At 53.7% G+C, this 25,358-nt stretch overlaps 1 protein-coding gene across 3 annotated transcripts in view; it reads right to left on the bottom strand.

The window, feature by feature from the left end:
- MDGA1 (MAM domain containing glycosylphosphatidylinositol anchor 1) overlaps positions 1-25,358 on the bottom strand; it is a 39,345-nt gene that overhangs the window by 12,804 nt on the left and 1,183 nt on the right. For all 3 annotated transcript variants that reach the window (XM_029046871.1, XM_029046873.1, XM_039914850.1), the window contains exons 2-5: positions 6,680-6,819; positions 3,298-3,472; positions 1,682-1,878; positions 489-621 (exon numbers count right to left, since the gene is read on the bottom strand). In XM_029046871.1, the coding sequence (XP_028902704.1) occupies positions 489-621; positions 1,682-1,878; positions 3,298-3,472; positions 6,680-6,819 (645 nt within the window). The remainder of the gene's footprint in view (positions 1-488; positions 622-1,681; positions 1,879-3,297; positions 3,473-6,679; positions 6,820-25,358) is intronic.

Here is a 25,358-nt window from a genome sequence, read left to right on the forward strand (position 1 = left end):
CCCCGGACCCCTCAGTCCTGTCCCATCCCTCAGATTCACCCCCATTCCCTCAGCCCGACGCCTGTTCCTTCACTCCTGACAACCCCCACTTGCCCTCCTGATCCCTCAGCCCCACCTCCAGGCCCTCAGATCCACGCATAATTCCTCGGCCGCATCCCAACCTTCAGTGCTGCTCCCACACTGATCCCTCAATCCCACCCTCAAACCCTCAGATCCACCCCAATTCCCTCAGTCCCACCCCTGATCCTTTGATGCCGCCCCCCGCGTCCCTCAACCCCAACTCTAATCCCTCTGGCCCAAACCCCGATCCTTCAATTTTTGCCCCCACCTGATCCCTCGGCCCCTTCCTCCATCATCCCTCAGATCCATCCCCAATTCCTCAGTTCAACCTGTCCCCCCCGTGATCCTTCAATCCTGCTCCCCCCGTCCCCCTTCCCCGCCCCTGGATCCACCAGGCCCCCCCCTCAGCCCTAACCCCCTCGACGCACCGGTGGTGTTGGTGAGGCGGAAGGTGCTGGCGCGGTCGGGGATGCCGCAGACCTTGCGCACAGACACCTGGCAGGTGTAGCTGGCGTAGTCCTGGGGCCGCAGGTTCTTCAGCTTCAGCACCTTGGTCTCCCCCTGGGAGGGCACAGGCGGGGTCGGTTGACGGGACGTGGCCGGGGCCGAAGGGAGGGCAGCCGGACCCCGCCAGGGACCCAAGCCTGGGCGGAGGCTCGGAGGGGTAGGGAGGAGGTGGGGGGTCCCCGGTGGGAGTCCCCTGCCCGAAGCCTGGACCCCTGGCTGCTCCTGGTTGCCAGCCCCTGCCCTGGTAGGGGCTCTGTTAACCCAGGGAGGTTAAAGAACCCGGGACCTCCTGCCAAGCCCATGGAATCCTGCTGAGATCAGCCCACTGCCCTCTCTCTCTCCCCCCGGCATCAACTCTCTCCTCGGCACGCTGTCTCCTAGCCCAGGCCCTTCCACTCTGGCCTGGCTCGTCTCCTTCAATCCCCGCTCTCCCCGGCCCACCTCCAGTGGAAAGAACACGGGCTTGGGAGTCAGAGGTTCACGGGTTCGAATCCCAGCTCTGCCACTTGTCAGCCGTGTGACTGTGGGCAGGTCACTTAACTTCTCTGTGCCTCACTTTCCTCATCTTTAAAATGGGGATTAAATTTTAGAAGAGCAAGGGCCGTAGGGTACTGAGGGGAGGATTCTTTCTGAGGAGAGGACAACCTGAGTGAGCCTCACGCAGGACAACCTGATGACCCTGTATCTCCCCCAGCACTTACAACGGTACTCTGCACGTAGTAAGCACTTAACAAATACCAACATTATTATTATTACCGCCAGTCCTGGGCCCACGCTGGACCACCTCCCCGGAAAAGCCTCCCGGCTCCAGCCCACCCTTCTCTTCCCTTCTCCAGAGCAAAGCCCTCGCCTCCAAGAAGCTTACCCTGCTTCATCCCAGCCACTCTCCAACCAACCAGCATACGCTGTGTCCTACCGCTCCCCCACAGCTCACTCCTGTCCTTCCTAGGGACATTGGTTGTGCAGGCATGGGTGTGTATATGCATGTGTGTATGTGTACATGTGAGCGTGCATGTGTGGATGTTCCCTGGACGGGGCCCCCCGTTTGGCCTGTAACTGGGCTTCCCGGTTCCGGTCCCGGTCTGTCTCTGCGACGGCGGTGCCGGGGCCTCACCTGGGTGTAGAGGGGCTCGTAGATGTCGACGCCGTTATCCTGGCTGTGGGAGAGGGTCTCGGCCCCCCGTTTCCAGATGAAGCGAGCTGGGGGGTTGGAGTTGACGGTGCAGCGGAGGAAGACCGTCTTCTCCTGGTAGAAGCTGCCCCGCACATCGCTCACCGTCTGGTGCACCGTCAGCACCGGCTCGTCCAGGTCTGCAAGGCATCCGGGAGCTGGCGCCGGGCACCTCTATGGGCAACTCCAAGGGCACCTCCAGGGGCACCCGGGGAGTCTTGGGCCGGCTGGGACCCCTCCCCAAATGGGCTTTCCCCAGAATCACAGAGGCTTCCTCAGCCCCGGCGGAGAGAGAGGCTTCCTGGCTGGAGGCAGGGGGCTGAACTGGTTGACCTCTTGAGGATGTTGCAGCCTCCGGGCCTTGCCAAGTTTCCTGCCCCTCATCCCGTTGCCCCTCTTCCCAAGCCTGGATTCCCCACTTTCCCCGGGAGCTCCCCCGTAGGAGGGGGAGTTATCAAGTCCATAGACAGAGTAGCTGTGAGTCCAGTTAGCCCCTGACCGTCCCAGCCACCTCCCAAGCTCCTCTGGCCGCCCAGGCTCCCTGACCCCGGCGGGACTCTGCAGAGCTTTGAGGGCTCTTCCCTAGGGAAAAGAGGGCAACATCCGGGGGTCAGTACCCTGCGGGTGAACCTCAGCCCCCAACCCAGTGTCATGTAGGAATGCCCACCTACCCAGTGTAGCTCCATCCCGTCTACCTTGCCGCTGACCTCTCGCTCACGCCCTGCCTCTGGCTTGGAACGCCCTCTCTCCTCATATCTGACAGAAAATTACCTTCTTCACTTTCAAAGTCTTATGGAAGGCACATCTCCTCCAAGAGGCCTTTCCTGACTATGCCCTCGTCTCCTCTTCTCCCATTCCTTTCTGTATCACCCTGATTTGCTCCCTTTATTCCCCCCCACCTCAGCCCCACAGCACTTATGTACATATCCACTATTTCTTTATATTAATGTCTGTCTGCCCCTCTAGACCAAAAGCTTGTTATAGGCAGGGAATTTATCTGTTATATCGTCCTCTCTCAAGTGCTTAGTACAGTGCTCTGCACACAGTAAGCACTCAATAAATACGATTGATTGACTGATCGAATTCCCCCACTGACACCGGGGTGATCCCAGAGAGGAGATGGATGGTGGGAAATGGCTGACCACAGTGCCAGACCCTTCCAGGCACTGGACCAATATGCTGGGGGAGTGTGGCCTAGTGGAAAGAGCACAGGCCTGGAAGTCAGAGAACCTTGGTCCTAATCCCTGCTCTACCACTCCTCTGTTGAGTGACCTTGGGCAAATCACTTCACTGGGCCTCAGTTACCTTATCCGTAAAATGGGGATGAAGATGGGGAGCCGTATGTGGGACAGGGGCTGTGTCCAACCTGATTATCTTGTATCTACGCCAGTGCTTAGTACAGTTTCTGACACATAGTAAGTGTTTAACGAATAACACAATTATTATTATTACCAACAGGGTGAGATTAACCCAGGGATGGGGAAGCGTCTGCAGAGTCCCGGTGGGTCGGGGGGGCACGACAGAGGAGGGGGGTGCCCAGGGAGGCCACCATGACTTACACTGCACATCTACTCGGATGGACTTGATGGCGGGGACCCCGACCCCGTTCTCGGCTTTGCAGTAGTAACGGCCGCCCTGGGTGCGGGCCACGCGCTCGATGCGCAGGGTCTCGTTGAACACCGACGTCTCCTGGAACTTGTCCGAAGCACTGCCCGCTGTCTTGGTCCACCGCACCTGGGGGAGGGAGCGGGCAGGGCAGGGCCGGGGACAGGGCAAGGGCCGCAGAGGAACAGGCCCGGCGGGGCGGAGTCCACGGTCGACTGGGGCGGGATGGGAGCACCGGGGCAAGAGGGAAAAAGGAGGGAAGATCGGGGCCTAGTGGATAGAGCACGGGCCTGAGAGTCAGAAGGACCTGGGTTCTAATCCTAGCTCCGCCACTTGTCTGCTGTGTGGCCTTGAGCTAGTCACTTCACTTCTCTGGGCCTCAGTTACTTCCTCTGTAAAATGGAGAATAAGACTGTGAGCCCCATGTGGGACGGGCACTGTGCCCAACTTGATTATTTTGTATCTACCCCAGCACTTAGTACAGTGCCTGGAACGTAGTAAGCGCTTAACAAATACCATTAAAAATGGGACAGGGAAGGGAGCCGGCTGAGAATGAGCCCATGGGCAGGGAGAGCCCTGCGGGAGCTATTGGACATGGGTTCAGTTTGCAGTTGAAGGTCTACAAAAGACCTTCCTACCGTTATCACTGAGGGAGGGAGGCGAGCCTGCAGCGGGAGGGATTTAGATGTGATGTGGATGGCGCTGAATCAGTCAATCGATCAATAGCTCAGGCTGTAAGCTCGTTGTGGGCAGGGAATGTGTCTGTTTTATTGTCATATTGTACTTTTCCAAGGGCTAAGTCCAGTGCTCTGCATAAAGTAAGCGCTCAATAAATACGACGGAATGATCAGTTTGTAGTTGAAGGTCTCTGAAAGACCTTCATTACCGTTATCACTGAGGGCGGGAGGTGAGCCTGAAGCAGGAGGGATTTAGATGTGATGTGGATGGTGCTGAATCAGTCGATCCATCGATGATATTTATTGACTGCACTGACTAAGCTCATAGTACGACAGGGAATGTGTTTTCCAACTCTGTTGCACTTTACTCTCCCAAGTGCTTAGTACAGTAAGAGCTCAATAAATACCATTGAACTAGCACTGAACTAAGTGCTTGGGAGAGCCCCACACAACACATCAGAGTACTACCCCTGGCACTTGGCTGGTCCTCCCTCCCACCTCTCTCCTCAAGTCTCCCCCAGGGGCTATCCTGATAGATTGTCTCTTAGCATATAAGCTCAAGTGCCTTGTCGGTTGTAATTCTCCAAGAGCTCAGTACAGGACACCGCACTCTGTAAGTACTCAATAAATACTATTCTGTTTGCCACATTTCCTGTCCCCTGATGCCAACTTTGCCCAGCGCTGGCTGGTCCAGGCTCAGTTTCTGGAACCAGAACCCTCAGCCCTGGCAGGGAACTTGTCTACTAACTCTGTTATACTCTCCCAACCGCTTAGTACAGCGCTCTGCACACAGTAAGCGCTCAATAAATACTGGAAAGGAGTTGCAGAGGTCTTCCTGTCTTGTCCATCATTGCCTACCATCTTCCCCTAATGGAGCTCTGCCTCTCCTCTTCCTGAAATAATAATAATAGCGGTATTTGGTAAGTGCTGTGCTAAGTACTGGGGTAAATACAAGATAGGTCATGCACAAGCCCTGTCCCACAGTCTAAAGATGAGGGAGGAGAAATACTGAAGTCCCATTTTACATAAGAGAAAACTGAGGCCCAAAGGGGTTGAGTGACTTGCCCAAGATCCCACATTAGGTTTATGGCTGAGCTGGTATTAGAACCCAGGTCCTCTGATTCCCAGACCCGTGATCTTTTCTCTAGGCCACACCATGCTTCTTGTCTTCACAATTTTCCTCACCTCTAACTTGAATCCTTCCTGCTGCAGATTAAGTCCATTCTACTTTGTTCTTTTCCCCCTCCGTCCCAAAGGACACAGCTCCAGGGACTGACTTATTTTGATAGGCCCTTGCTCTTTTCCAAGTTGAGCAATACCTGCTTCTTAGACCCTTCTTTTCAGACCTCATTTCCCAAACTTTCTAGACCGGCCTAGTGGAAAGAGCATGGTTCCAGAAGTCAGAATCCTGGCTCTGCCTGCTGGATGACCTTGGGCAAGCCACTAAGCCTCTCTGGGCCCAAGACACCTAAGCTGTAAAATCAATCATTTAAAAAAATCAATTTATTGAGTGCTTACTGAGTACAGAGCACTGACCTAAGCTCTTGGGACAGTCAAGGCAGTAGATGTTATTCCTGCCCACAAGGAGCTTATAGGCTAAGGGTAAAATGGGAATGAAACATCTACTCTCCCTATCTCTTAAACCGTGAGACCAAAGGCTGTCTTGCCTAATTGATAATTACAGTATTTGTTCAGCACTTACTATGTGCCAAGCTCTGGACTGAACTCGGGTTTAGAGAGAAGAAAATCAGGACTCACATGGGACTTAGAGTCTAAGTAGGAGGGGGAACGGGTTATTGAAAATGGGTTATTGAATTCCCATTTGTTTTAAGAGTATTTGTTAAGCACTTACTATGTGCCAGACACTGTACTAATTCCTGGGGTAGATACAAGCTAATTATTATTATTATTATTGTTGTATTTGTTAAGCGCTTACTATGTGCCAACCACTGTTCTAAGTGGTGGGGTAGATACAAGGTAATCAGGTTGTCCCCCGTGGGGCTCCCAATCTTAATCTTCATTTTACAGATGTGGTAACAGAGGCCCAGAGAAGTTAAGTGGCTTGCCCAAGTCACACAGCAGACAAGTGAAGGAACCGGGATTAGAACCCACTTCCTCTGACTCCCAAACCCGGGCTTTTTCCTCTAAGCCACGCTGCTTCTCACCTGATTCACTTGTATCCACTCCAGTGCTCAGCACCTAGTAGGGACTTAATAAATGTCACTCTGGGAGATTTGGTTTAGTCCCATTCAAGAAGCAGGTAAAAAAAATCCATCCCAATCCTGAAGGCCTTCTTTGTGGGCAGAAATGTCAGACCAGAGTGGAAAACTAAAACAGCACTTCAATCGGTGGTATTAATTGAGCGCTTACTGTGGGTAGAGCACTGTACTAAATACTTGAGGGGACTATACAATAGAATTGGTAGACATGACCCCTACCCCCTGGGACCTTACAATCTTACAACACGCACAGGAATATTGCGAATTTTTACCCCAAAACAACCCTGGTCCAACAAGGAGACTCCCACACAGTTATTCAAAGCAAACTGGTGATGTTAATCTCGAGGTGCATGCCCATCTTGGGTGAGGGTTGTGGGGTTGACAGGGGTGGTCAGAAGCAGATATCTGGGAGTTCCCGGGAGGAGTTGCCGGGGCCATACCTGGGGCCGGGGGTGTCCCGTGACCAGGCACTGAAGGACCAGGGTGTCCCCCTCGCGGATGGTGTAGACACGCTCGCTGATGTTGTCCTCTTTGACCACACACGCCTGGCCGGCGTGGACAATCTGGGCCTGGGCCGGAGCTTGGGGGAGAGGCGGGAGAGAGAGAGCATGTCAGAGCAGGGGCAGCCGGTCTGGAGCCTACATCCCAACTCTCTGGGGAACGTGGTCACTCTCTATCCATTAGGCTACCATCCTGATCCTCGGCGCGACACGAGGCTCCTGGCTGCGTTTGCTCCGGCCACCCCTCCGAGGTCCCGGCTTCCAGAAGGGACGGAGGGAAGTCCACCCAGCCTTAGGTCCGGGCCCAGGCTGGCCTGAGGGGGTCCAGGAGGAGAAAGGAGAGGCAGGAGCTGGACCCGGCTGAGGTCTTGAGTCCGCTCTGCTTGCCTCTCGGGTTGACCGACTTCGCTGAGTATAAGGCTTAGTGCCCAGGCTGCTCCAGCAACTCTCCACAGATGATTAGTCAGCTTCCTCCCAATTCCCACTGACTCCAGATTCAGAGTGTCAGGGGCCTGTGGGCAGGGCCGGTGATGGACAGGCCTTGACCTCTTCCCTTCACCCCCTCCCCACTCCCTTTGGGGAGCCCGGAAGTGCTCTGAGGCCATACACGAGGCATAGCCAAGTAATTAGTACAGAGCTTTGCATAAAATAAGCATTCGATAAATACAAAATACTCAAATACAAATGAATGAATGAATATCTGCCCAGTGAAGCCTGTAGGTCTAGAAATCTCAGAAGTCCCCAGAGACAAGAGGGCTGCTCACTGAGGATTGCATGTGTGCATAGGCACAAACACACACATACACACAAATATTGGAAGTTTTATGACAGCATAGAAGGAACTGCAAGAGGTGGGAAAGGAATGGGGCTGAGATGAGAGCAATCGGGTGTGAGGCAACGCAGGAAAGTCCCAGAGAAGGAGTGAGGCAGAGGTGGAAGTGAGGATGGACAGATGGACAGGGAGTCCATGGCATGGAAGGGGCAGAGCTAAAGCAGATCAGTGACCAAACCAATCCTCCCCCATTCACCACCACCATCACCCTACTTCCCCTCCCTGGGACTCCAGGCTGTCTGCTCCAACTACCCCTGCATCACCTGCTCTCTGAGCACAGTCTGGTGGGACTTGAGGGGAGTTGGGGGAATCTGGAAGTCAAAACAGCAACCCCAACATGCCCAGGAAAGAGAGTGTAGAGAATGCAAGTAAGACGCAGCATGGTCTAGTGGATAGAGCATGGGCCTGGGAGTCAGAAGGACCTGGCTTCATTCACTCAGTCATATTTATTGAGTGCTTACTGTGTGCAGAGCACTGAACTAAGCACTTGAAAAGTACAGTTCAACAACAAAGACAGCCCCTACCCACACAGTAGTGGGGAGACAGACAACAATACAAGTAAACAGGCATCAATAACATCAGTATAAGTAAATAGAATTAGAGATATACATACACATCAGAACAAGTAAACAGGCATTAATATAAATAGAATTATAGATATGTATATATATATATATATACATATATACACAAGTGCTGTGGGATGGGCAAGAATAGAGCAAAGGGGGTGAGTTGGGGCACTGGGGAGGGGAGGGGGATCTGAGGAGAAGGGGGGTTTAGTTTGGGAGACTGATCCTGACTGCCACTTGTCTTTGTGGGACCATGGGCAAGTCACTTCACTTCTCTGTGCCTCAGCTCCCTCATCTGTAAAATGGTGATTAAGATTGTGAGCCTCATGTGAGACATGGACTGTGTCCAACATGATTAAATTGTATCTATGCCAGGGCTTAGTACAATACCTAGCACCAAGGAAGCGGTTAACAAATACATTTAAGAAAAAACAAACCTCCGGCCCAAACTCTTGTGTCTCCTGGACACCTTCATTCATTCAGAGGGTCACTCTTCTCCCTCTGATGCCTATTCTCAAATCAATCAAATACTACTGATTGATTGATTGCTTGCTTGCTGTCCCTTTTCAGCAGAGCTTAAGGGTTCCCCCATTCTACATTCCTCACCTCACTTTGTGCTGGCAGGACCTAGAAAACTGAGAAGCCCAATTCCTGGTTTGATTTCCCCCTCTGCCCCCACCCCAGGGTGGTAATCTGGCTCTTCTCTATCTCCATTTAGGCCCTCCCCTCCTCCTTTTATACCTCCAACCTATTCATCTGCTGGGCACTCCCTTGCAATCAATCAGTCAATCGATCAATTAAATAATCAACTTCTTCCCCTCTTTCAAAACCTCCCTAAAAAGCCATTTCCCCCAAATGCAGTTGCTAACTTCTCCACCTTGCTAGGCCTGCCATCCCATTAGCCAGGAATGTATTGTCTTCTTTCTTTATTCCCTGCTTTCTAGTGTTTCTATCTTCTCACCATTAATTCTGGTACAGCACATTATTTCACTTGTTTCAGGTGTGAGACAACTTCTAGATGGTCAGCTCACAGAGACAGGAACCAAGTTCATTTCTTCTGGAGAGAAACCTCCTCTCTACCTAGGCTCATCTCCTCAGGGAAGATGGATTTGCAATCGGTTAGTCCTTAGTCTCTAGCTTTGCAAATCACCCCAGAGGCTTAAGTGATCAGCTGATGCCCTGAAGCAAAACTATTTCGCTAACATCAATCCATCTTATTTATTAAACACTTACTGTGGGCAGAGCACTGTTCTATACGCTTGGGAGAGTACAGTATAACAACAGAACAGACACATTCCCTGCCCAAAATGAGCTTGTGTGCTCATGTGCCCACAACATCATTAGTACCTGAACCCTAACAAGGACCTGTATCACTGATGAGAAATCAATCAATCATATTAATTGAGGGCTTACTCAGTGAAGAACACTGTAATAAGTACTCGGGAGAATACAATATAACAGAGTTGGTAAACATATTCCCTGCTCATAAGTTCATTATTATTGCTGCCTTTATTCATCCTCCCACCCAGTTCCACAGCACTTATGTCCATATCTGTCATTTATTTATTTATATTGATGTCTATCTCTCCCTCTAGGTTGTAAGCTCACTGTGGGCAGGGAATGTACCTGCTTATTGGTGTATTGTACTCTCCCAAGCGCTTAGTATGGTGTGCAGAGCACAGTAAGTGCCTAATAAATGCTATTGAATGAATGAATGAATATAGTCTAGAGGGAGAAAAATTCCATAAAGTTCTAGAGAGGCACTGATCCCAAAAGCCGACAAGCTCAGTACTCTCCCAGGAACTTAGTACAATGCCCTGCACGCGGTAAGTGCTCAATAAATATGATTGATTGATTGAGTGAAGCAGGGACTTATCAAGACCTAGTGGATAGAACCCATGCCTGGGTGTCAGAAGGACCTGGGTTCTTATCCCGGCTCTGCCGATTGCTTGCTGTGTGACCTTGGGTGAGTTACTTCCCTTCTCGGTGCCTCAGTTTCCTCAACGGTAAAATGGGAATTAAATACCTGTCCTCTCTCCTTCTTAGACTGTGAGCCCCATGTGGGTCAGGGACAATGCCTAACCTGATTAACATCTACCTACCCCAGCACTTAGAACAGTGTTTGATCCATAGGAAACACTTCAATACTATAAAAAAAGGGCATGTGAATGATTTGGAATTGCTTTAAATACTATAAAAAAAGGCATGTGAATGACTTGGAATTGCTTTAAGGTATAGCACAGTACTGTGGTCTGACAATAAGTCTGAAGAAAATAGTAGTCGCATATCAGCTAACACCTGAGAAACTCTCCACACAACTCAGTATTTACCCTTTGTTGCTCTCTGCGGAAGAGACGATAAAGCTCCCTGTGGGAAGGGATCATGTCTACCAACTCTGTTGTATTCTCCCAAGCACCTTGGACAATGCTCGGCACCCAGTAAGCACTCATTAAATACGATCGACTGATGGATTTTCAGCCACATTCATTTGCACATGTAGACCTCACCATTGGCGAGTCAATTAACTTCTCTGTGTCTCAGTTTCCTCATCTGCAAAATAGGAATTCAATATCTGTTCTCCCTCCTTCTTCCACTGTGGGCCCTACGTGGGACCTGATTATCTTGTATCTACCCCAGTGCTCGGCACATAGAAGTGCTTAACAAATACCATAATTATTATCGTTATTCTCTCTCTCTCTCTCCTTCTCTCTCCTCCTTTCTTTCTCTCCTCCCGCTCTCTCAGGTTGCAGGCTCAGGTTGGGGATGATATTCTGTGAGGAAGCGAAAGGGACATGAGGAAAAAGGCATTCTCCCTGGGGCTGTGTGTGGGGATTGCTTTCCTTACCCACTTTGCCTCTCACAGCCTAGTGGGGAAGAGCAGAGGCCCGGGAGTCAGGACACCTGGGTTCTAATGCCGACTTGCCTGCTGAGTCACCTCGGACAAGTCACTTTACTTCTCTGGGCCTCAGTTTTCTCACCTGTAAAATCAATCTGGTACAATGTACTTATCTGCAATTTATTTATATCAAGGTCTGTTTCGCCTTCTAGACTGTAAACTCCTTGTAGGCAGGGGATGTGTCTGTTTAGTGTTATATTGTACTCTCCCAAGTGCTTAGTACAGTGCTCTGCACACAGTAAGCACTCTGGAAATAGGATTGTCTGACTGACTGACAAAAATGGGGATTAAATTCCTGTTCTCTCTCTCTCTCTCTCAGACTGTGATCCTCATGGGGGACAAGGACTGTGTTTTACCAGATTATTTTGTATCTACTACAGGGATTGACACATAGTAAGCACATAAAGACTACCCTAATTATTATTCAGCCTCAATAAACACTCAGGCAGGATGGAAACCAAAATCTTGGAAGAACCACAGACTGGAAATTCATGACTAATTGGGAGTTGGCTTTTAAGCCCTTCCCAGAGGTGAAAGAAAAGCCTGGGGCCTCCAAAATCTTCCCCTCACCCCCAAACACTCAGCCCAGCACCCCCAAGAGCAGAGCTGTCCTCCCTCAGGAGTCTAGGTCTAACCAACTCCTTATTTCCTCCAAAGCTACCTCCCCTCTGCTCCTGGATGCTCTTTATGTTTATTGATCCTTTTATGCATGTAATGTAAATGGACATTTAATAATTCAGTCTGCTTAACAGTGCTCAAATATTCACAGGCTTTGCTCGTTGTGGGCAGGGAATGTGTCTGTTATATTGTTATATTTTACTCTCCCACGAGCTTAGTACAGTGCTCTGCACACAGTAAGCACTCGTTAAATACGATTGATTGATTGGCTCTTTCCACTAGACCACGCTGCTTTTTCCTATTCAGGATACGGCAGGGCTCCGGTTTAGAAGGTGAGGACCTTCACTCTCTTTCTTTGCCTTCTAAATGCTCAAAAGGCTCTCTGCTGCCTCCATGGCCTCTCCCCTACTCCCCCACCAAGGCCCCAGGTAGGGTGCGAGGGCAGGAAGGAATTGGGGAAAGCGGCGGGGAAGACATCGTCAGTGGTGCAGAGGCAGGAAACTCACCCAGATGACCCAGCCTGGCCCTTTGCCCCGTCCCCGGATCAGAGTCTAACGTTCCTTGCTGGGCAACAGACAACGTCTGGGGAGGGGTCCTGACCCTGAACCTCTTGGAACCGATATGGGGACAAGCAAGGCTTTCCTCTAAACTTGCTGAAAACACTTACAAGAATTTGGCCTTTAAGGGATGAAGATGAAAACCCACTAATGGTGGAGGTGGCTGGGCCTAGGCCAGAAGCCAGGGCATAAGGGTAGCGGGGGTGACCAGAAGAAGACAAAATGCATTCCCTCTTGCTCTTATCCAACCTCCTTAACGAGCCTGGGAAGCAGCATGGCCTAGCGGAAAGAGCATGGGCCTGGGAGTCAGAGGACCTGAGTTCTAATCCCGGCTCCGCCACTTGCCTGCTGGGTGACCTTGGGCAGGTCACTTCACTTCTCTGGGCCTGTTACCTCATCTGGAAAATGGGGGTGAAGCCTGGGAGTTCCAAGTGGGTCAGGGACCTTGTCCAACCTGATTAGCTTGTATCTACCCCGGCACTTAGTACAGTGGTCGGCACATAGTAAGTATTTAACCAAAACTATTAAAACAAAAAGGTTTCATGTCACCTCCAAGGCTTTCCCTTGCAGGCAGTGTCTAGCTTCGATGGATGCCAGGCTAGATTCCCGCTCCCTCGTTCTGCCCTTCCTGCCCGTCTCCATCTTCTTTGCCCCGTTCTGCCCTTCCTGCCCCGTTCTCTGCCCTCTCTGCCCCATTCCACCCTCCCTACCCTACCCCCTCCCTTCATGACCTGCTCCACCCTCCCTGCCCCGCTCAGCCCCTGCTCCAGGAGGGCTCTTGGCTTGACTGGTTTAAAACCCCATAAACCTCGCCTGTGCTCCCGGAATTACAACTCTCCCCGGGCACCTCCGCTGCATTTGGAAGCACGGGCGGAGGTGGGGATAAACTCTGAGGTTTAAAAATTGAACGGTGTGGAGATTTAAGACCCTTGGCTCTACTCTCCCCTCCCTTTCTCATGGTGCGGTGGTCCCAGGCAGCCCCCCTCCCAGCAGTAAGCAGCGACTGCCGCGGGCTAGGCTCCAGTCTCTTTGTGACTTGGAGAAGGGCAACTGAGTCACTGGGAGATGAGCTGCCCCCCCAGCTACCCCTTCCCCTTTGTCCCCTCCCCACATCCAGACAGCTCTCCAGGTTATCCATTTCAAAAGCTGTGACACTCAGGACACTTTTTTCATTTGTTTGGCAAGTTTGAGCGTAATTCTCCCTCCATCGTTCTCCCCAAAGGGAAGCCAGCCCAGAACCTCCTAGAATCCTTCACTCTAATGACCCAGGTACCATCTTTGGGCCTACCGGGAGCCCAGCGACAGCCACGCCTATAAGGACATACCACAGGATGGAAGGGGGTGGGAGGCAGTGACAGCTATTTCCCTTGCTGAAGCCTTACAAAGTGTTCTGAGTCACTGCAGCTTTCTGCTCCAGGATCTGCCAGGGCCTAGTCGAGAGGAGAACACTCTGAGGGAATTCTCTCGGAGGCAGGAAAGAGGAAACTATTGCCTCCATGCCGGTGAGAACGCTGAGGACGGGGCAAGAGAACGAGTATCGCCTGCAGCATGAGGGATTTAAGTTAGTCATAAAAAGAACGGTAATGGAGGTCGGGGGGAGGCTACGGGTTTTGATGAGGAGGGGAAAAAGCTGCCCTGTCCCGAGGAAGGAGAAGGGCCAGGCTGGTCCCTGGGGGATTGCTTTGATCAATGAAAGGGTAATCTGGAGCTCTGCCTAGTGGCTACAGGACACACTGCCAACTGAACAGGGGTGAAGGACAGAAAAAAAAAATGACGGCACTTGTCAAGGGCTTATTATATGCCAAGCATTGTTCTAAGCGCTGGGGAGGATACAAGACGATCAGGGTGTCCCACGTGGGGCTCACAGTCTTAATCCCCATTTTACAGATGAGGTAACTGAGGCACAGAGAAGTTAAGTGACCTGCCTAAAGTCACACAGCTGACAAGTGGCGGATCCGGGATTTGAACCCATGGCCTCTGACTCCCAAGCCCAGGCTCTTTCCACTGAGCCACTCAGAAAGTAGAAAGGAGGGTGTCAATCAATCAGTAGTAATAATAATAACAATAGTACTAAGGGTATTTGCAAGCGTTTACTATGTGCCAAGCGCTGGGGTAAATGCAAGTTAATCAGAATGGACAAAGTCCCTGTCCCACATGGGGCTCACACTCCTGATCTCCATTTTTCAGATGAGGTAAGTGAGAAGTGAAGTGACTTGCGCAAGGTCACCCAGCAGACACGGGGTGGATCTGAGTTTAGAACTCAGGCTCGTGCTCTATCCATTAAGCTACGCTGCTTCTTGTATTTATTGAGCTCTTCCTGTGTGCAGAGCACTGTGCTAAGCGCTTGGGTGAGTACAGTGAGTGAATGAATGAACGCAATATAACAGAGTGAGTAGACACATTCCCTGCCCACAACGAGCTTACAGTCTAGAGGGGGATCTGTAGGGGACGGGGAGAGGTCGTGCGGAAGAGGTGACTGACAACCCTAGCCAACGGCTCCAGGATCCTCAGGGTTGTTCCGAAACAACCCCCAAGTGTGGACTCTCATCCCCACATCCGTCCCTTTTCCCTGCTCCTGTCCCGACCGCTCCCCCCGCCCCCTCCCTGCCTGGGCAGCAGCAGAACCAGAGGGGGGGCCTGGGGCCGGCGGCGGGTGGCAGGGTGCCTGGCCCAGCCCTCCCCCACTGCCCTCTCGGCATAAATCGGAGAACAAGTCTGAGGGAAAGCTCTGCTCGGTCTGAACAAATTGCTCTGGACTCCCCCCGTCTGAGGTCAGGGCCCCCAGTGGGAAATATTTTCACTCGCTGACTGCTAATAGACTCCGGGAGGAGCAGCCGGATCGATGGCAGAATGAGAAAATTAGCCAAAAGCAGAAACCCGGCTTCATCCCGCCTTGGCATTCGTGCCAGGGAGGGGCCCGGTCTCCTCCTCCCCCACTCCCCGTACCCTTTTTGCTCTCCCTCCTCCCCCACCTCTGGGCCTCTCTTGATGCATCCCCTACCCCTGAGGCTCTCCAGCACTGCCCTTCCCTCCCCTGCCCTCCCCTCAACTCCTTCACCCCGGGTCACCCTAGCCCAGAGATCCAGAAAGCAGCGTGGCCTAGTGAATAGAGCATGAGACCGGGAGTCAGAAGGACCTGGGTTCTAATCCTGACCTCGCCACTCCTCTGCTGTGCGACCTTGGCCAAGTCGCTTCGTTTCTCCTTACCTCGGTTCCCTCATCTGTAAAATGGGCACTGAGCCCGTGAGCCCCACGTGGGACAGGAACTGTGTTCAACCCGATTATCTTGTATCCACCCCAGTGCTTAGGACAAGGCCTGGAGCAGAGTAAGAGCTTAACAAATACTACGAAAAGAATCATCAGACTCACCAAGGCAGCCAGGGCACCCTGGATGACGGGTTTGCCACCCGCTGACGAGGGAGGGGAAGAGGGGCTGAGGTAGGTAGGGGGGGAGGGTCCTGAAGAGACGGTGTTAGTCAACACTCTGGCCGGCATGGAATTAGAGTAGAGGGAGCTGGGCCGGGCCCAAGGGGTTCCTGGAAGACCGAGGTGGTCAGGGGAGCGAGGGAGGCAGCTCCCTCGGTGGTCCTCTCATTCAGAGAGCCTCCATGGGGACCGAAAAGGCAGCGTGGCCTAGTGGGAAGGTCTGACTCCTAGATCGGGGCACCTGGGTTCAAGTCCCAGCTCTGTCACAGGCCTGCTGGATGCCCTTAGGCAATCACTTAACTTCTCTGCCTCAGTCTCCTCGCCTATCAAATGGGGACAAGATACCTGCTCTCCCCCTATCTTAGACCGTGAGCTCCCTGTGGGACAGGGCGGTGCATCATCTGATTATCTCGTTTCTGTTCCAGTGCTTAACACAATGCTTGGCCGAGAGTAAGGACTAAATAAATTCCATTATGATTAGCAGTAAAGCAGTAGCTCGGAAACCGGGCGATGCGACCCAAGGCTTTGGCCTGAGCCATGGGCCCATGTGGACAAACACGGGAGGACCAGCAAAGGTCCTCACACACACACACAAGCAGCAGCATGGCCTAGTGGCTTGAGCCTGAGGCTGGGAGTCAGAAGGACATGGGTTCTAATCCCACCTCCGCCACTTGTCTGCTGTGTGACCTGAGGCAAGTCACTTCCCTGCTCTGGGCCTCAGTTACCTCATCTCTAAAATGGGGATTAAGACTGGGAGCCCTATGGGGGCCACGGGCTGTGAACAACCTTTCATTCATTCAATAGTATTTATTGAGCGCTTACTATGTGCAGAGCACTGTACTAAGCGCTTGGAATGAACAAGTCGGCAACAGATAGAGACGGTCCCTGCCGTTTGACGGGCTTACGGTCTAATCGGGGGAGACGGACAGACGAGAACAATGGCGATAAATAGAGTCAAGAGTATCTGTCCCAGTGCTTAGTACAATGCCTGGCACACAGTAAGTGCTTAACAAATACCATTACAAAAAAACATGTAAATGCCCAGGTCCATGCCTTTGCACACACTGAAAGAGGCACACATATTCACAGAAGAAGCACACATCCAGAACACGAATCCTCACATATGAAAGGGGCAGATACTCCAACTCTCAGTGGAGACCTGATGCTGAGGATTTGGCATCCAAGAGGCCCCCTCGGTCTCTAGAGGACGGTACTTCAGAGACAGGGCCTGGTCACCCCAGAGACAGGAAGGAGAAGCCTTTGAAGGCCCCCATTAGCACTTCCAGTGGGGGCAGGGGAGGCGTTCAGTGGGAGGTTAGCTATAGAGGGACGGATGGGCAGCCTGACGCATCTCCTGACACTTCTGGCCTGGGAAGAGCGCAACCCTCTATGTGACCCTGGACAAGTCATTGCACTTCTCTGTGCTTCAGGGACCTCATCTGGAAAATGGAGATTGAGACTATAAACCCCACGTGGGAGAGAGGACTGTGTCCAACTCGATTTGCTTATATCCCTCCCAGCACTTAATACAGTGCCTGGCACATAGCAAGCACTTAACAAACACCATCATTGAGAAGTGACCAGAAATCGCTATCCCGAAAGAATGGCATCTTTACGGACGGGGATCCTGCTGTACGGACCCCATCTGTCCTCCCAGGTCGGCAGACGGACTTTTCTTTCTCCCCGGCATCTCCCTCCTCCGACCCTCGCTTGGGTTGCTCCAACAGCTCCCACGCAGGCCCGGGGAATTTAATTGGTTTCTATTGATCCTCCCGAGCCACTAACAAGCAGCAAAAGCCACCCCTCCCCGCGTAGTCTGGAGAGAGACGGGGCAAGGAAGGACGGACCCAGATGGGCCCGGCTCCCCCACGTCGGGGCTGGGAGAAAGGCCGAGAGCACTCGGGGAAGCAGAAGGAAGGGTCACCAGATGGACGGGAAACCCCAGAACCGACAGAGAAGGACTGTATCGGCAGCAGAGCATCCCAAATCCCGCTTCTCCTCAGCCTCTCTCCTGATGGCAAGAACAGGAGCTCCTGAAAGGGTCAGGTCACTGTAAGCTCCTTGAAGGCAGGGTACGTGCCTGCCGAATCTTGTATTATCCTCTCTCCCCAGCGCTTAGTACAGTCCTCCACATATAAGCACTCAATAGATACCACTGATGATAGCAGACTTGCAGATCTGGCAGCAACACCTGTGATGCAGAGTAGAGAGAGCCAGGGAAAAGAGGGTTTAATCGGAGAAGGCCTCTTGGGGGAGATGTGACCTTAATAATGCTTTGAAGGTGGGGAGCGTGGTGGTCTGGCGAATATGGAAGGGGAGGGAGTTCCAGGATTCGGAGGGATGTGGGAAAGGGATCGGCAGTGAGATAGACGATATCGGGGCCCAGCGGGTTAGCTGGCACTAGGGAAACAAAGTGGATGAACTGGGTTGTCTGCATATGGAGGCTCCTCCGGTCTTCTGATCTTCCTGGTCTCTCTTCCACAACCCCTCTCCCGTTCTGTCCCGTCTTTTCTAGAGAAGCAGCAGGGGCCTAGGTGGAAAGAGCGTGGGCCCAAGAGTCACGGGACCCGGGTTCTAATCCCAGCTCCGCCAATGGCCCAACCCTATGGTGCTGTTCTCTCCCCAGAGTTTAGAACCCTGTGGTGCTGTTCTCTCCCCAGTGCTTAGAGCGGTGCTCTACACACAGTAAGTGCTCAATAAACAGCACTAATCGATTGACCGCCCGCTGTGTGATCTGGGGCAAATCACTCAGCTTCTCCAGTCTTCAGTTTCTTCATCTGTAAAATGGGGATTCAATTCCTGTTCTCCTTCCTTCTTAGACTGGGAGTCCCAGGTGGGACAGGAACTTCAACTAATAAGCTAATTACCTTGTGTCTAACACGACGCTAAGTACAATGCTTGGTACATAGTCAAGGCAGAACTAATGCAATTATTATTATGAGGAGGTAGAGGGCAGAAATGCACACGGTATCCTAGGGGTGGGGTCACCACAGTTTTTTAATAGCAGCAAAATGATGTTGATGATCTCCTCCTTGATGATAGCCAGCATTCAATCATTCCATCGGTGGTATTTACTGAGCTCTTACTGCATGCAGAGCGCCGGACTAAGGTCTTGGGAGAGTACAATAAAAGAGAGCTGGTGGTGGACACGTTCCCTGCCCACAATGAGCAATGTCCACAGTCCAGAGGGAGCAGGCCTTATACCATGGAAAGGCCATTGTCTCTCATCCCCAGGAGGACCGCTCTTCGCCGGGGGCAGGGGTAGAGGGGTGGGTTGGAGGAAGCGAAGGGGTTGGGGAGGTGGAAGGAGGTGGGTGGTTCGCAACTCATCTCTCCTGGGACGGACTCCACCCCTCCAGTGTAGCCGAGGAGGTCAGGCAGAACCAATCAGGAATTTTTCCCACCTACCCCACTTTAAAGAAAGGTCCCAGGAGCCGGGAGCACTAGAGGGAAGAAGTAGCTGGGGGCGGGTATTTCTATTCACTTTAACATTAGCACATTATCATGCAAATGAGAGGCAAAATAACATGCAGATGAGCCCGTTTATTTTTAAGCCAACGATTCCGGCACTTTCTCTCTGCGCGTTCCGGTCCCTAATTCCCCAGGGACTCATCTGGGTTTGTTCGAATCGGGTCTCCTCGTTCCCAGCTGGACCCAGGTGAGGGTCAGTGAGAACCAGGCCGGAGAACAGCTTCTCTGGGCAGCTAGAGTCCGGCTAGAGCAGTTGAGGTCGGGGCTCCCCGGCGGCTGAGCCAAACCCTCCCACCGACCTCTCCAAAAATCCAGCCCGGAGGTGGTGTCGGCAAAGTCGGAAAACGACCAGAAAACCGGGATGGCTTTCTTCAGGGGACACGGACAATTTATCCAGCTTTCCGATTTAGCCAGAGAAGCGGGAGTCATGTAGCATGGGGTCTGGAGGATAGAAATTTAGGATGAGGAGAGAATAGCACCCCACTTCTCCCCACCACATACTCATCCTCATCTGGCCAACTCAATCCAACCCTCAAGAACAATGTGGAAGGTAATGCCCCAGAGGACAGAAAGTTAGTCAGCTGCAATCACTGAGCACTTAGTGTGTGCAGAACACTGTACTAAGAGGTTGGGAGAGTACAATATAACAGTATAACAGACATAATCCCTGTCCACAACAAGTTTAGAGTCTAAAGGGAGAGACCGACATTAATATAAATATAAATAAGGGAGACAGCTCTTCTAAACAGAACGGTAGTATTCGTTAAACAGAGATTATGTGCCAAACACTGTGCTAAGCCCTGGAAGAGATGCAAGATAGATCAGGCGCAGTCCCCGTCTCACATGGGGCTCGCAGCTTAAGTGGGAGGGAGGAAAGGCATTTAATCCACATTTTGCGTGACTTGTCCAAGATCATCCAGCAGGCATATGGCAGGACTGGGGTCTCCTGACTCCCAGGCCTAAGAACTGACAGAACTAATGCTCGTTCTATCGCCGAAGCTCCCTAGCAGAGAGCAGGTGAAAAAATAAGAGTCGCGCTGAATCGACATAAACGACAGAGTGTGCGCCGCTCCCCGGGATCATCGTCATCATCAACGGTATCTATCGAGCGCTTGCTGCATCTCCCACCTGCATCGGTCTCTCATTTCCTGGGCTAGCGGGGCTGTTTCCCCTCCCCAGTCCCGGCAACCTCATGTCCCCTCAGTCTCCACCAGGCCTCTGTTCTTCCCCCATTCTCCGCTCCTGCCCTGTCTGCTGGCACCACCCCACCACTTTCCTGCTGCTTCCAGCCTCCCCGTTAGGCAGGATTCAGGACCCTCTCTGAGCACTCAGTGCTCTGGGAGCATTAAACGCTCTGACCTGAGCAACAATGGAAAAAAGCCAAAGGGACAGGGGTCATGAGTCCCGGAGAGATGACAGATGGGAGGATGAGGCGGGCGGGTGATGACACTCTAATCAACCATCCATCAGTGGCATTTATTTAACACTTCCTTTGGGCAGAGCACAGCACTAAGCGCTGGGGAGAGTACAGTACAACTGAGTGGGTAGCCACGTTCCCTGTCCACAAGAAGCTTGCAGTCTAGAGGGGAGACAGACAATAAAATGAACTACAGATATGGACCTAAGTACCATGGGGCCGAGAGTGGGGTGAAAATCAAGGACTTAGAGCCTTTCACAACCTGGTAACTACATCCAAGACAGGGTGGGGTTTGAGGCAGAGGACGGGAATTCGAGAAGAACCAAGATTAAACTGCAGCAGCAGATCAGGTTAACCCTGGGCCTGGAGAGGCTGTGAGGCCCGCGCAGGGGTGACTGAGGGAGGCGGAGGCTTCTCCATCCCTTAGGATCTTTCCCCATGGACACTGTCCGGCTCTAATGGGGGCAGGCCTGGGAGTCCCCCGGGCCACGTATACGAGTGGCTCGCTCATCTCTGACACTCTGGCAGCTGAGCTGGGGGGCGGGGGGTCTTTGGGCCTTCAGGCTAGGGAGCAGTCCCATCCCGGACTGCTCTCTGTGGGGCTAAAAGTTGTCTTCCCCATCACCCACGGTGACCCCAGCCCTACCCAAGGAGTCAGCGTGGCTACCCGGCTCCCGGGTGGGGAGGAAGGAGGGACGCCTCCTCCACCCTCCTTCCCCTGGGACTTCCAGGGGTCACAGGAAGATCTGGAGCCCCTTCCCCAGCCCGAGCTGGTCCTGGGATCTTTTCCAGGAGCGTCGGGGTCATGGGAGGGTCTGGAGCCCCCCCCCTCCTTGGATCCTCCCGCCCCCTGCCCCCCGGGTCCGGGCTGGTCCTGGGGTCTCTGCTTAGTGGAAAGAGCCCGGGTTTAGGAATCAGAGAATGAGGGTTCTAATCCCGACTCCGTCACTTGTCTGCTGTGTGACTTTGGGTAAACCACTTAACTCCTCTGTGCCTCAGTTACCTCCTCTGTAAAATGGGGATGAAGACTGTGAGACCCACGTGGGACAACCTGATTATCTTGTATCTTCTCCAGCGCTTAGAACAGCGCTTGGCACTTGGTAAACCCTTAACAGATACCATTATTCTTCTTATTAGGATTATTTCTCGGGTCCTCCTGGACCATGGGAGAATCTGGAGCCCCTTCCCGGAGGGGCCCGCAGCCCCCCGCCCAACCCCCTGGTCCGGGCCGGTCGTGGGGTCTTCGCTTAGTAGAAAGAGCCCGGGCTTGGGAGTCAGAGGACGTGGGTTCTAATCCCGACTCCGCCACTTGTCTTCTGCGTGACCTTGGGTGTACCACTTAACTCCTCTGTGCCTGTTACCTCATCTGTAAAATGGGGATGAGGACTGTGAGCCTCGCGTGGGACAACCCGATGACCTTGTACCGTCTCCAGCGCTTAGAACAGCGCTTGGCACATAGTAAGCCCTTAACAGATGCCGTTATTCTTACGATGAGGACGATTCCCCGGGTCCTCCCGGATGACGGGAGGGTGTGGAGCCCCTTTCCCCGGTGGGCCCGCAGCCCCCCGCCCATCGTCCCCGGTCCGGGGGAAGGGGGAGGCGATTTGGTGGCCAAGGCCTCCCTCTGCTGGCCACAGCCGAAGCGGCGAGGGTCCGGACCCAGGGGTCCGAGGGTCGCCCACGACCCTGCTGCGGGGCCCGGGCCTGGGGCCAGGGGTCGGACCAGCCCAGAGAGGCCGCGGTTCCCGCCCAAGTCCCCCAGCGGGGCCGGTCAGGGGCTGGGCATCTCCACAGCCGGGCGGAGATCGGGCTGGGGGCTTCCCCGGAGCGACCCTCCGGCCCGTCCTCCCGACCCTTCTCCCCCGCTATCCATTCCCCGCATCGCTCCACTTGGGATGAAGGAAGTCTCGGCCCCGCAAACCGGAGGCGTCGGGACTTGAACCCAGGAGTCCGGGCCTTCCCCCCCAGGAGGCGTGGGCACCCAAGGGGACCTCAAAGCGCGCAGAGAGTGGATTTTGCTCGCCCGCTTCTCGGCTCCAAGTTCCCCGGGGAGGGGAAATTGTGGGTTCCCCCGCCCCCCCGCCCCATCCCCGACGCAGGTGATGGAGTAGGCCCGAGCACTGCGAGATAGGCCGGGGACCGGCCGACCCCCGGGAGGACCCCTCACCCCGCCCCCCACTCATTTAGGACGGCTTTCCCTGCCCACCGGCCCCCTCCCCAAACCCGGACACCTCGATAGTCCCACCAGCCATGTTGCTCTTGTCAAAATTATTCAACATCTGTCTTCGCGTTCCCTCCAAAATTAGCATAGGATAGTAGTTTCTGATGACACCTTTGGTGAAATATTTTGACTTCCACCAGTAAGTTGCAAACAACCTGTCATAAGGATAATGTCAATTTCCACCCCTGCATATTAAACAATCCGGGCTTTTGTTTTGTCTCGTCTTCGCCAGGCAGTTCCGCCCCCTCGGCCTCGGGGAAAGGAGGGGAGATGGGCAGGCGGGGGGTCGCGACCCCTGGGTCTTCCCGGCCGGGCTGGGAGGGAGCAAAGGAAGGAGGGGGCGCTTAGGACAGCCCCCCCCCCCCCACACACCCCCGGGGTCTTTTGGACGCCAGGCTGGGCGTCCCCTCTTCGTGCCAGGGCCCGAGGGCAGGCGGAGGTAGGCCTGAAGGTCTCCAAGGGGTAGGTGGGCATGGTTGATGGGCCCTGCTTCGTAGGCGCACATTCATTCATTCAATCGTATTGGTTGAGGGCTTACTGGGTGCAGAGCACTGAACTAAGCGCTTGGGACAGACAGGGGCCTGCTCTTGGGACAGTCTCACCCGATGGGGAGAAATTATTGGGGATCTGTGAAACGCTTACTGTGTACCAAGCATTGTTCTAAAGGCTGGGTGGATGCAAGATAATCAGGGCCGACACAGTCCCCGTCCCACATGGGGCTCACCGTCTTCATCCCCATTTTACAGATGAGGGAACTGAGGCGCAGAGAAGTTGAGGGACTTGTCCAAAGTCACGAAGAGGAAAAGTAGATCGTCTGACTTTTGGGCTCGGGTTCTACTCTACCCACTAAGCCACGATGCTTCTCTCGGTTCTGTCACTGGGCTGGGGGGAGGGGTCTCCTACCAGGTCTCCCTGGTGGGGGTGGCTCCTCAAGGCAGGAGGGGGGGGGATTCAGAGAGAGGGGGGCAGCGACCCTCTGACGGCCTGGTGAGGCTGCAGGGTCTCCCTGGGGGCGCCTGCCTAATACTATTAATATTTGTGAAGCGCTTACTATGTGCCAGGTACCGTACTAAGCGTTGGGGAGGATACGAGCAAATGGGGTTGGACACGGTCCCTGTCTCACGTCTCCCTCGCCCACTCCCACCAAGTCCAGCGGTCGCACGTCTTTCTCACAGGACCCTCCCCATCCCGGCCACCTTGGACGACCAGTTCTGCGGCCCAGACTTTATTTTCTCCTTCCCACCGGAATCTCCCGAGGTCGGGGCTTCTCTGGCTCACCCCGAGGTGGGAAAAACGTTGGTGAGTAAATAAGGGGTCTTCCCGACCGCCCCCCGATGCGGACCCCGGCTCTCCGGCCCAGAGTTCCGGTTAAGGCGCTTTGAGCTCCTCTCCACTTGTCTGCTGTGTGACCTTGGCCAAGTCACCTCACTTCTCTGGGCCTCGGTTCCCTCACCTGGAAACTGGGGCTCGAGGCCGTGAGTCCCACGTGGGACAGGGATTGTGTCCAACCCCATTTGTTTTTATCCATCCCAGCGTTTAGTACTGGTGCCTGGCACGTAGTAAACGCTTAACGAATACCATCATCATCATTATTAATAATAATACATCCTCCTGAAGGTGTTGTGGGTGGATGGGGAGGGAGAGGGGTTTCGGGGCCGGAATCGCATTCAAGCCCGGGATCTGGGGGTGGGGACTGGAGGGGATCGACCCCTCCCCCGTGCGTTCCGCAGAGCCCTGTCCAGGGAAGGGGGACCCAGGACCGGCCGGGGGACGAATCAGATTACTAATCATGGTATTTGCTAAGCGCTTACTATGTGCCAAGCCCATGTCTAAGCGCTGGGGGGGGGGGGAGATACAAGGTCATCAGGTCGCCCCACGTGGGGCTCACGGTCTTCACCCCCATTTTCCAGATGAGGTCACCGAGGCCCAGAGCAGGGGAGTGACTTGCCTCAAGTCACCCACCAGACAGGTGGCGGGATCGGAACCCACGTCCTCCGACTCCCCAGCCCGGGCTCTTGTCACCAAAGTCACGCGAAGCCCGAGGGGTTGGGGGGAGGAGAGGGTCTCCTTTCCCGCGCTCACCATACGAACAACGCTCCGTCTCCCCCGCAGCCCCGGCAGGGCCGGACGCCCACCCGCACCGCCCAGGCACCGTCGCATCATCCAAATCATCATCGTGGCATTCGTGAAGCGCCAAGCGCTGTCCTAAGTGCTGGGGCTAGATACGAGCTCATCGCCTTGTCCCACGTGGGGCTCGCAGCCTTCCTCCCCATTCCCCAGGTGAGGAAACCGAGGCCCGGGGAACTTGAGCCCCGTGTAATCGTTTTAATCAACGGAGTTGCTTTTAATTCATTCCACAATTGGTGCTGAATCCTACTTTCCAAGCTTTTGGTCCGGGGCCCCGCACAGAGTAAGCGCTCAATAAATAGGACTGGATGAGGGAACGAATGAATGGAGCGGCTTGCCCAAGGTCACGCACCAGAAGGTGGGGGGGCGGAGGTGGCATTAGAACCCACGTTGGCTGCCTCCCAAAGCCCGGGCTCTCGCCAACGAGCCACCCTGGCCACCCGGGAATGTGGTCGGGGATTCCCCCCCCGGACACACACCACACA

Source organism: Ornithorhynchus anatinus, chromosome 19 (genome assembly GCF_004115215.2).
Source record: "Ornithorhynchus anatinus isolate Pmale09 chromosome 19, mOrnAna1.pri.v4, whole genome shotgun sequence".
NCBI lineage: Eukaryota > Metazoa > Chordata > Mammalia > Monotremata > Ornithorhynchidae > Ornithorhynchus > Ornithorhynchus anatinus.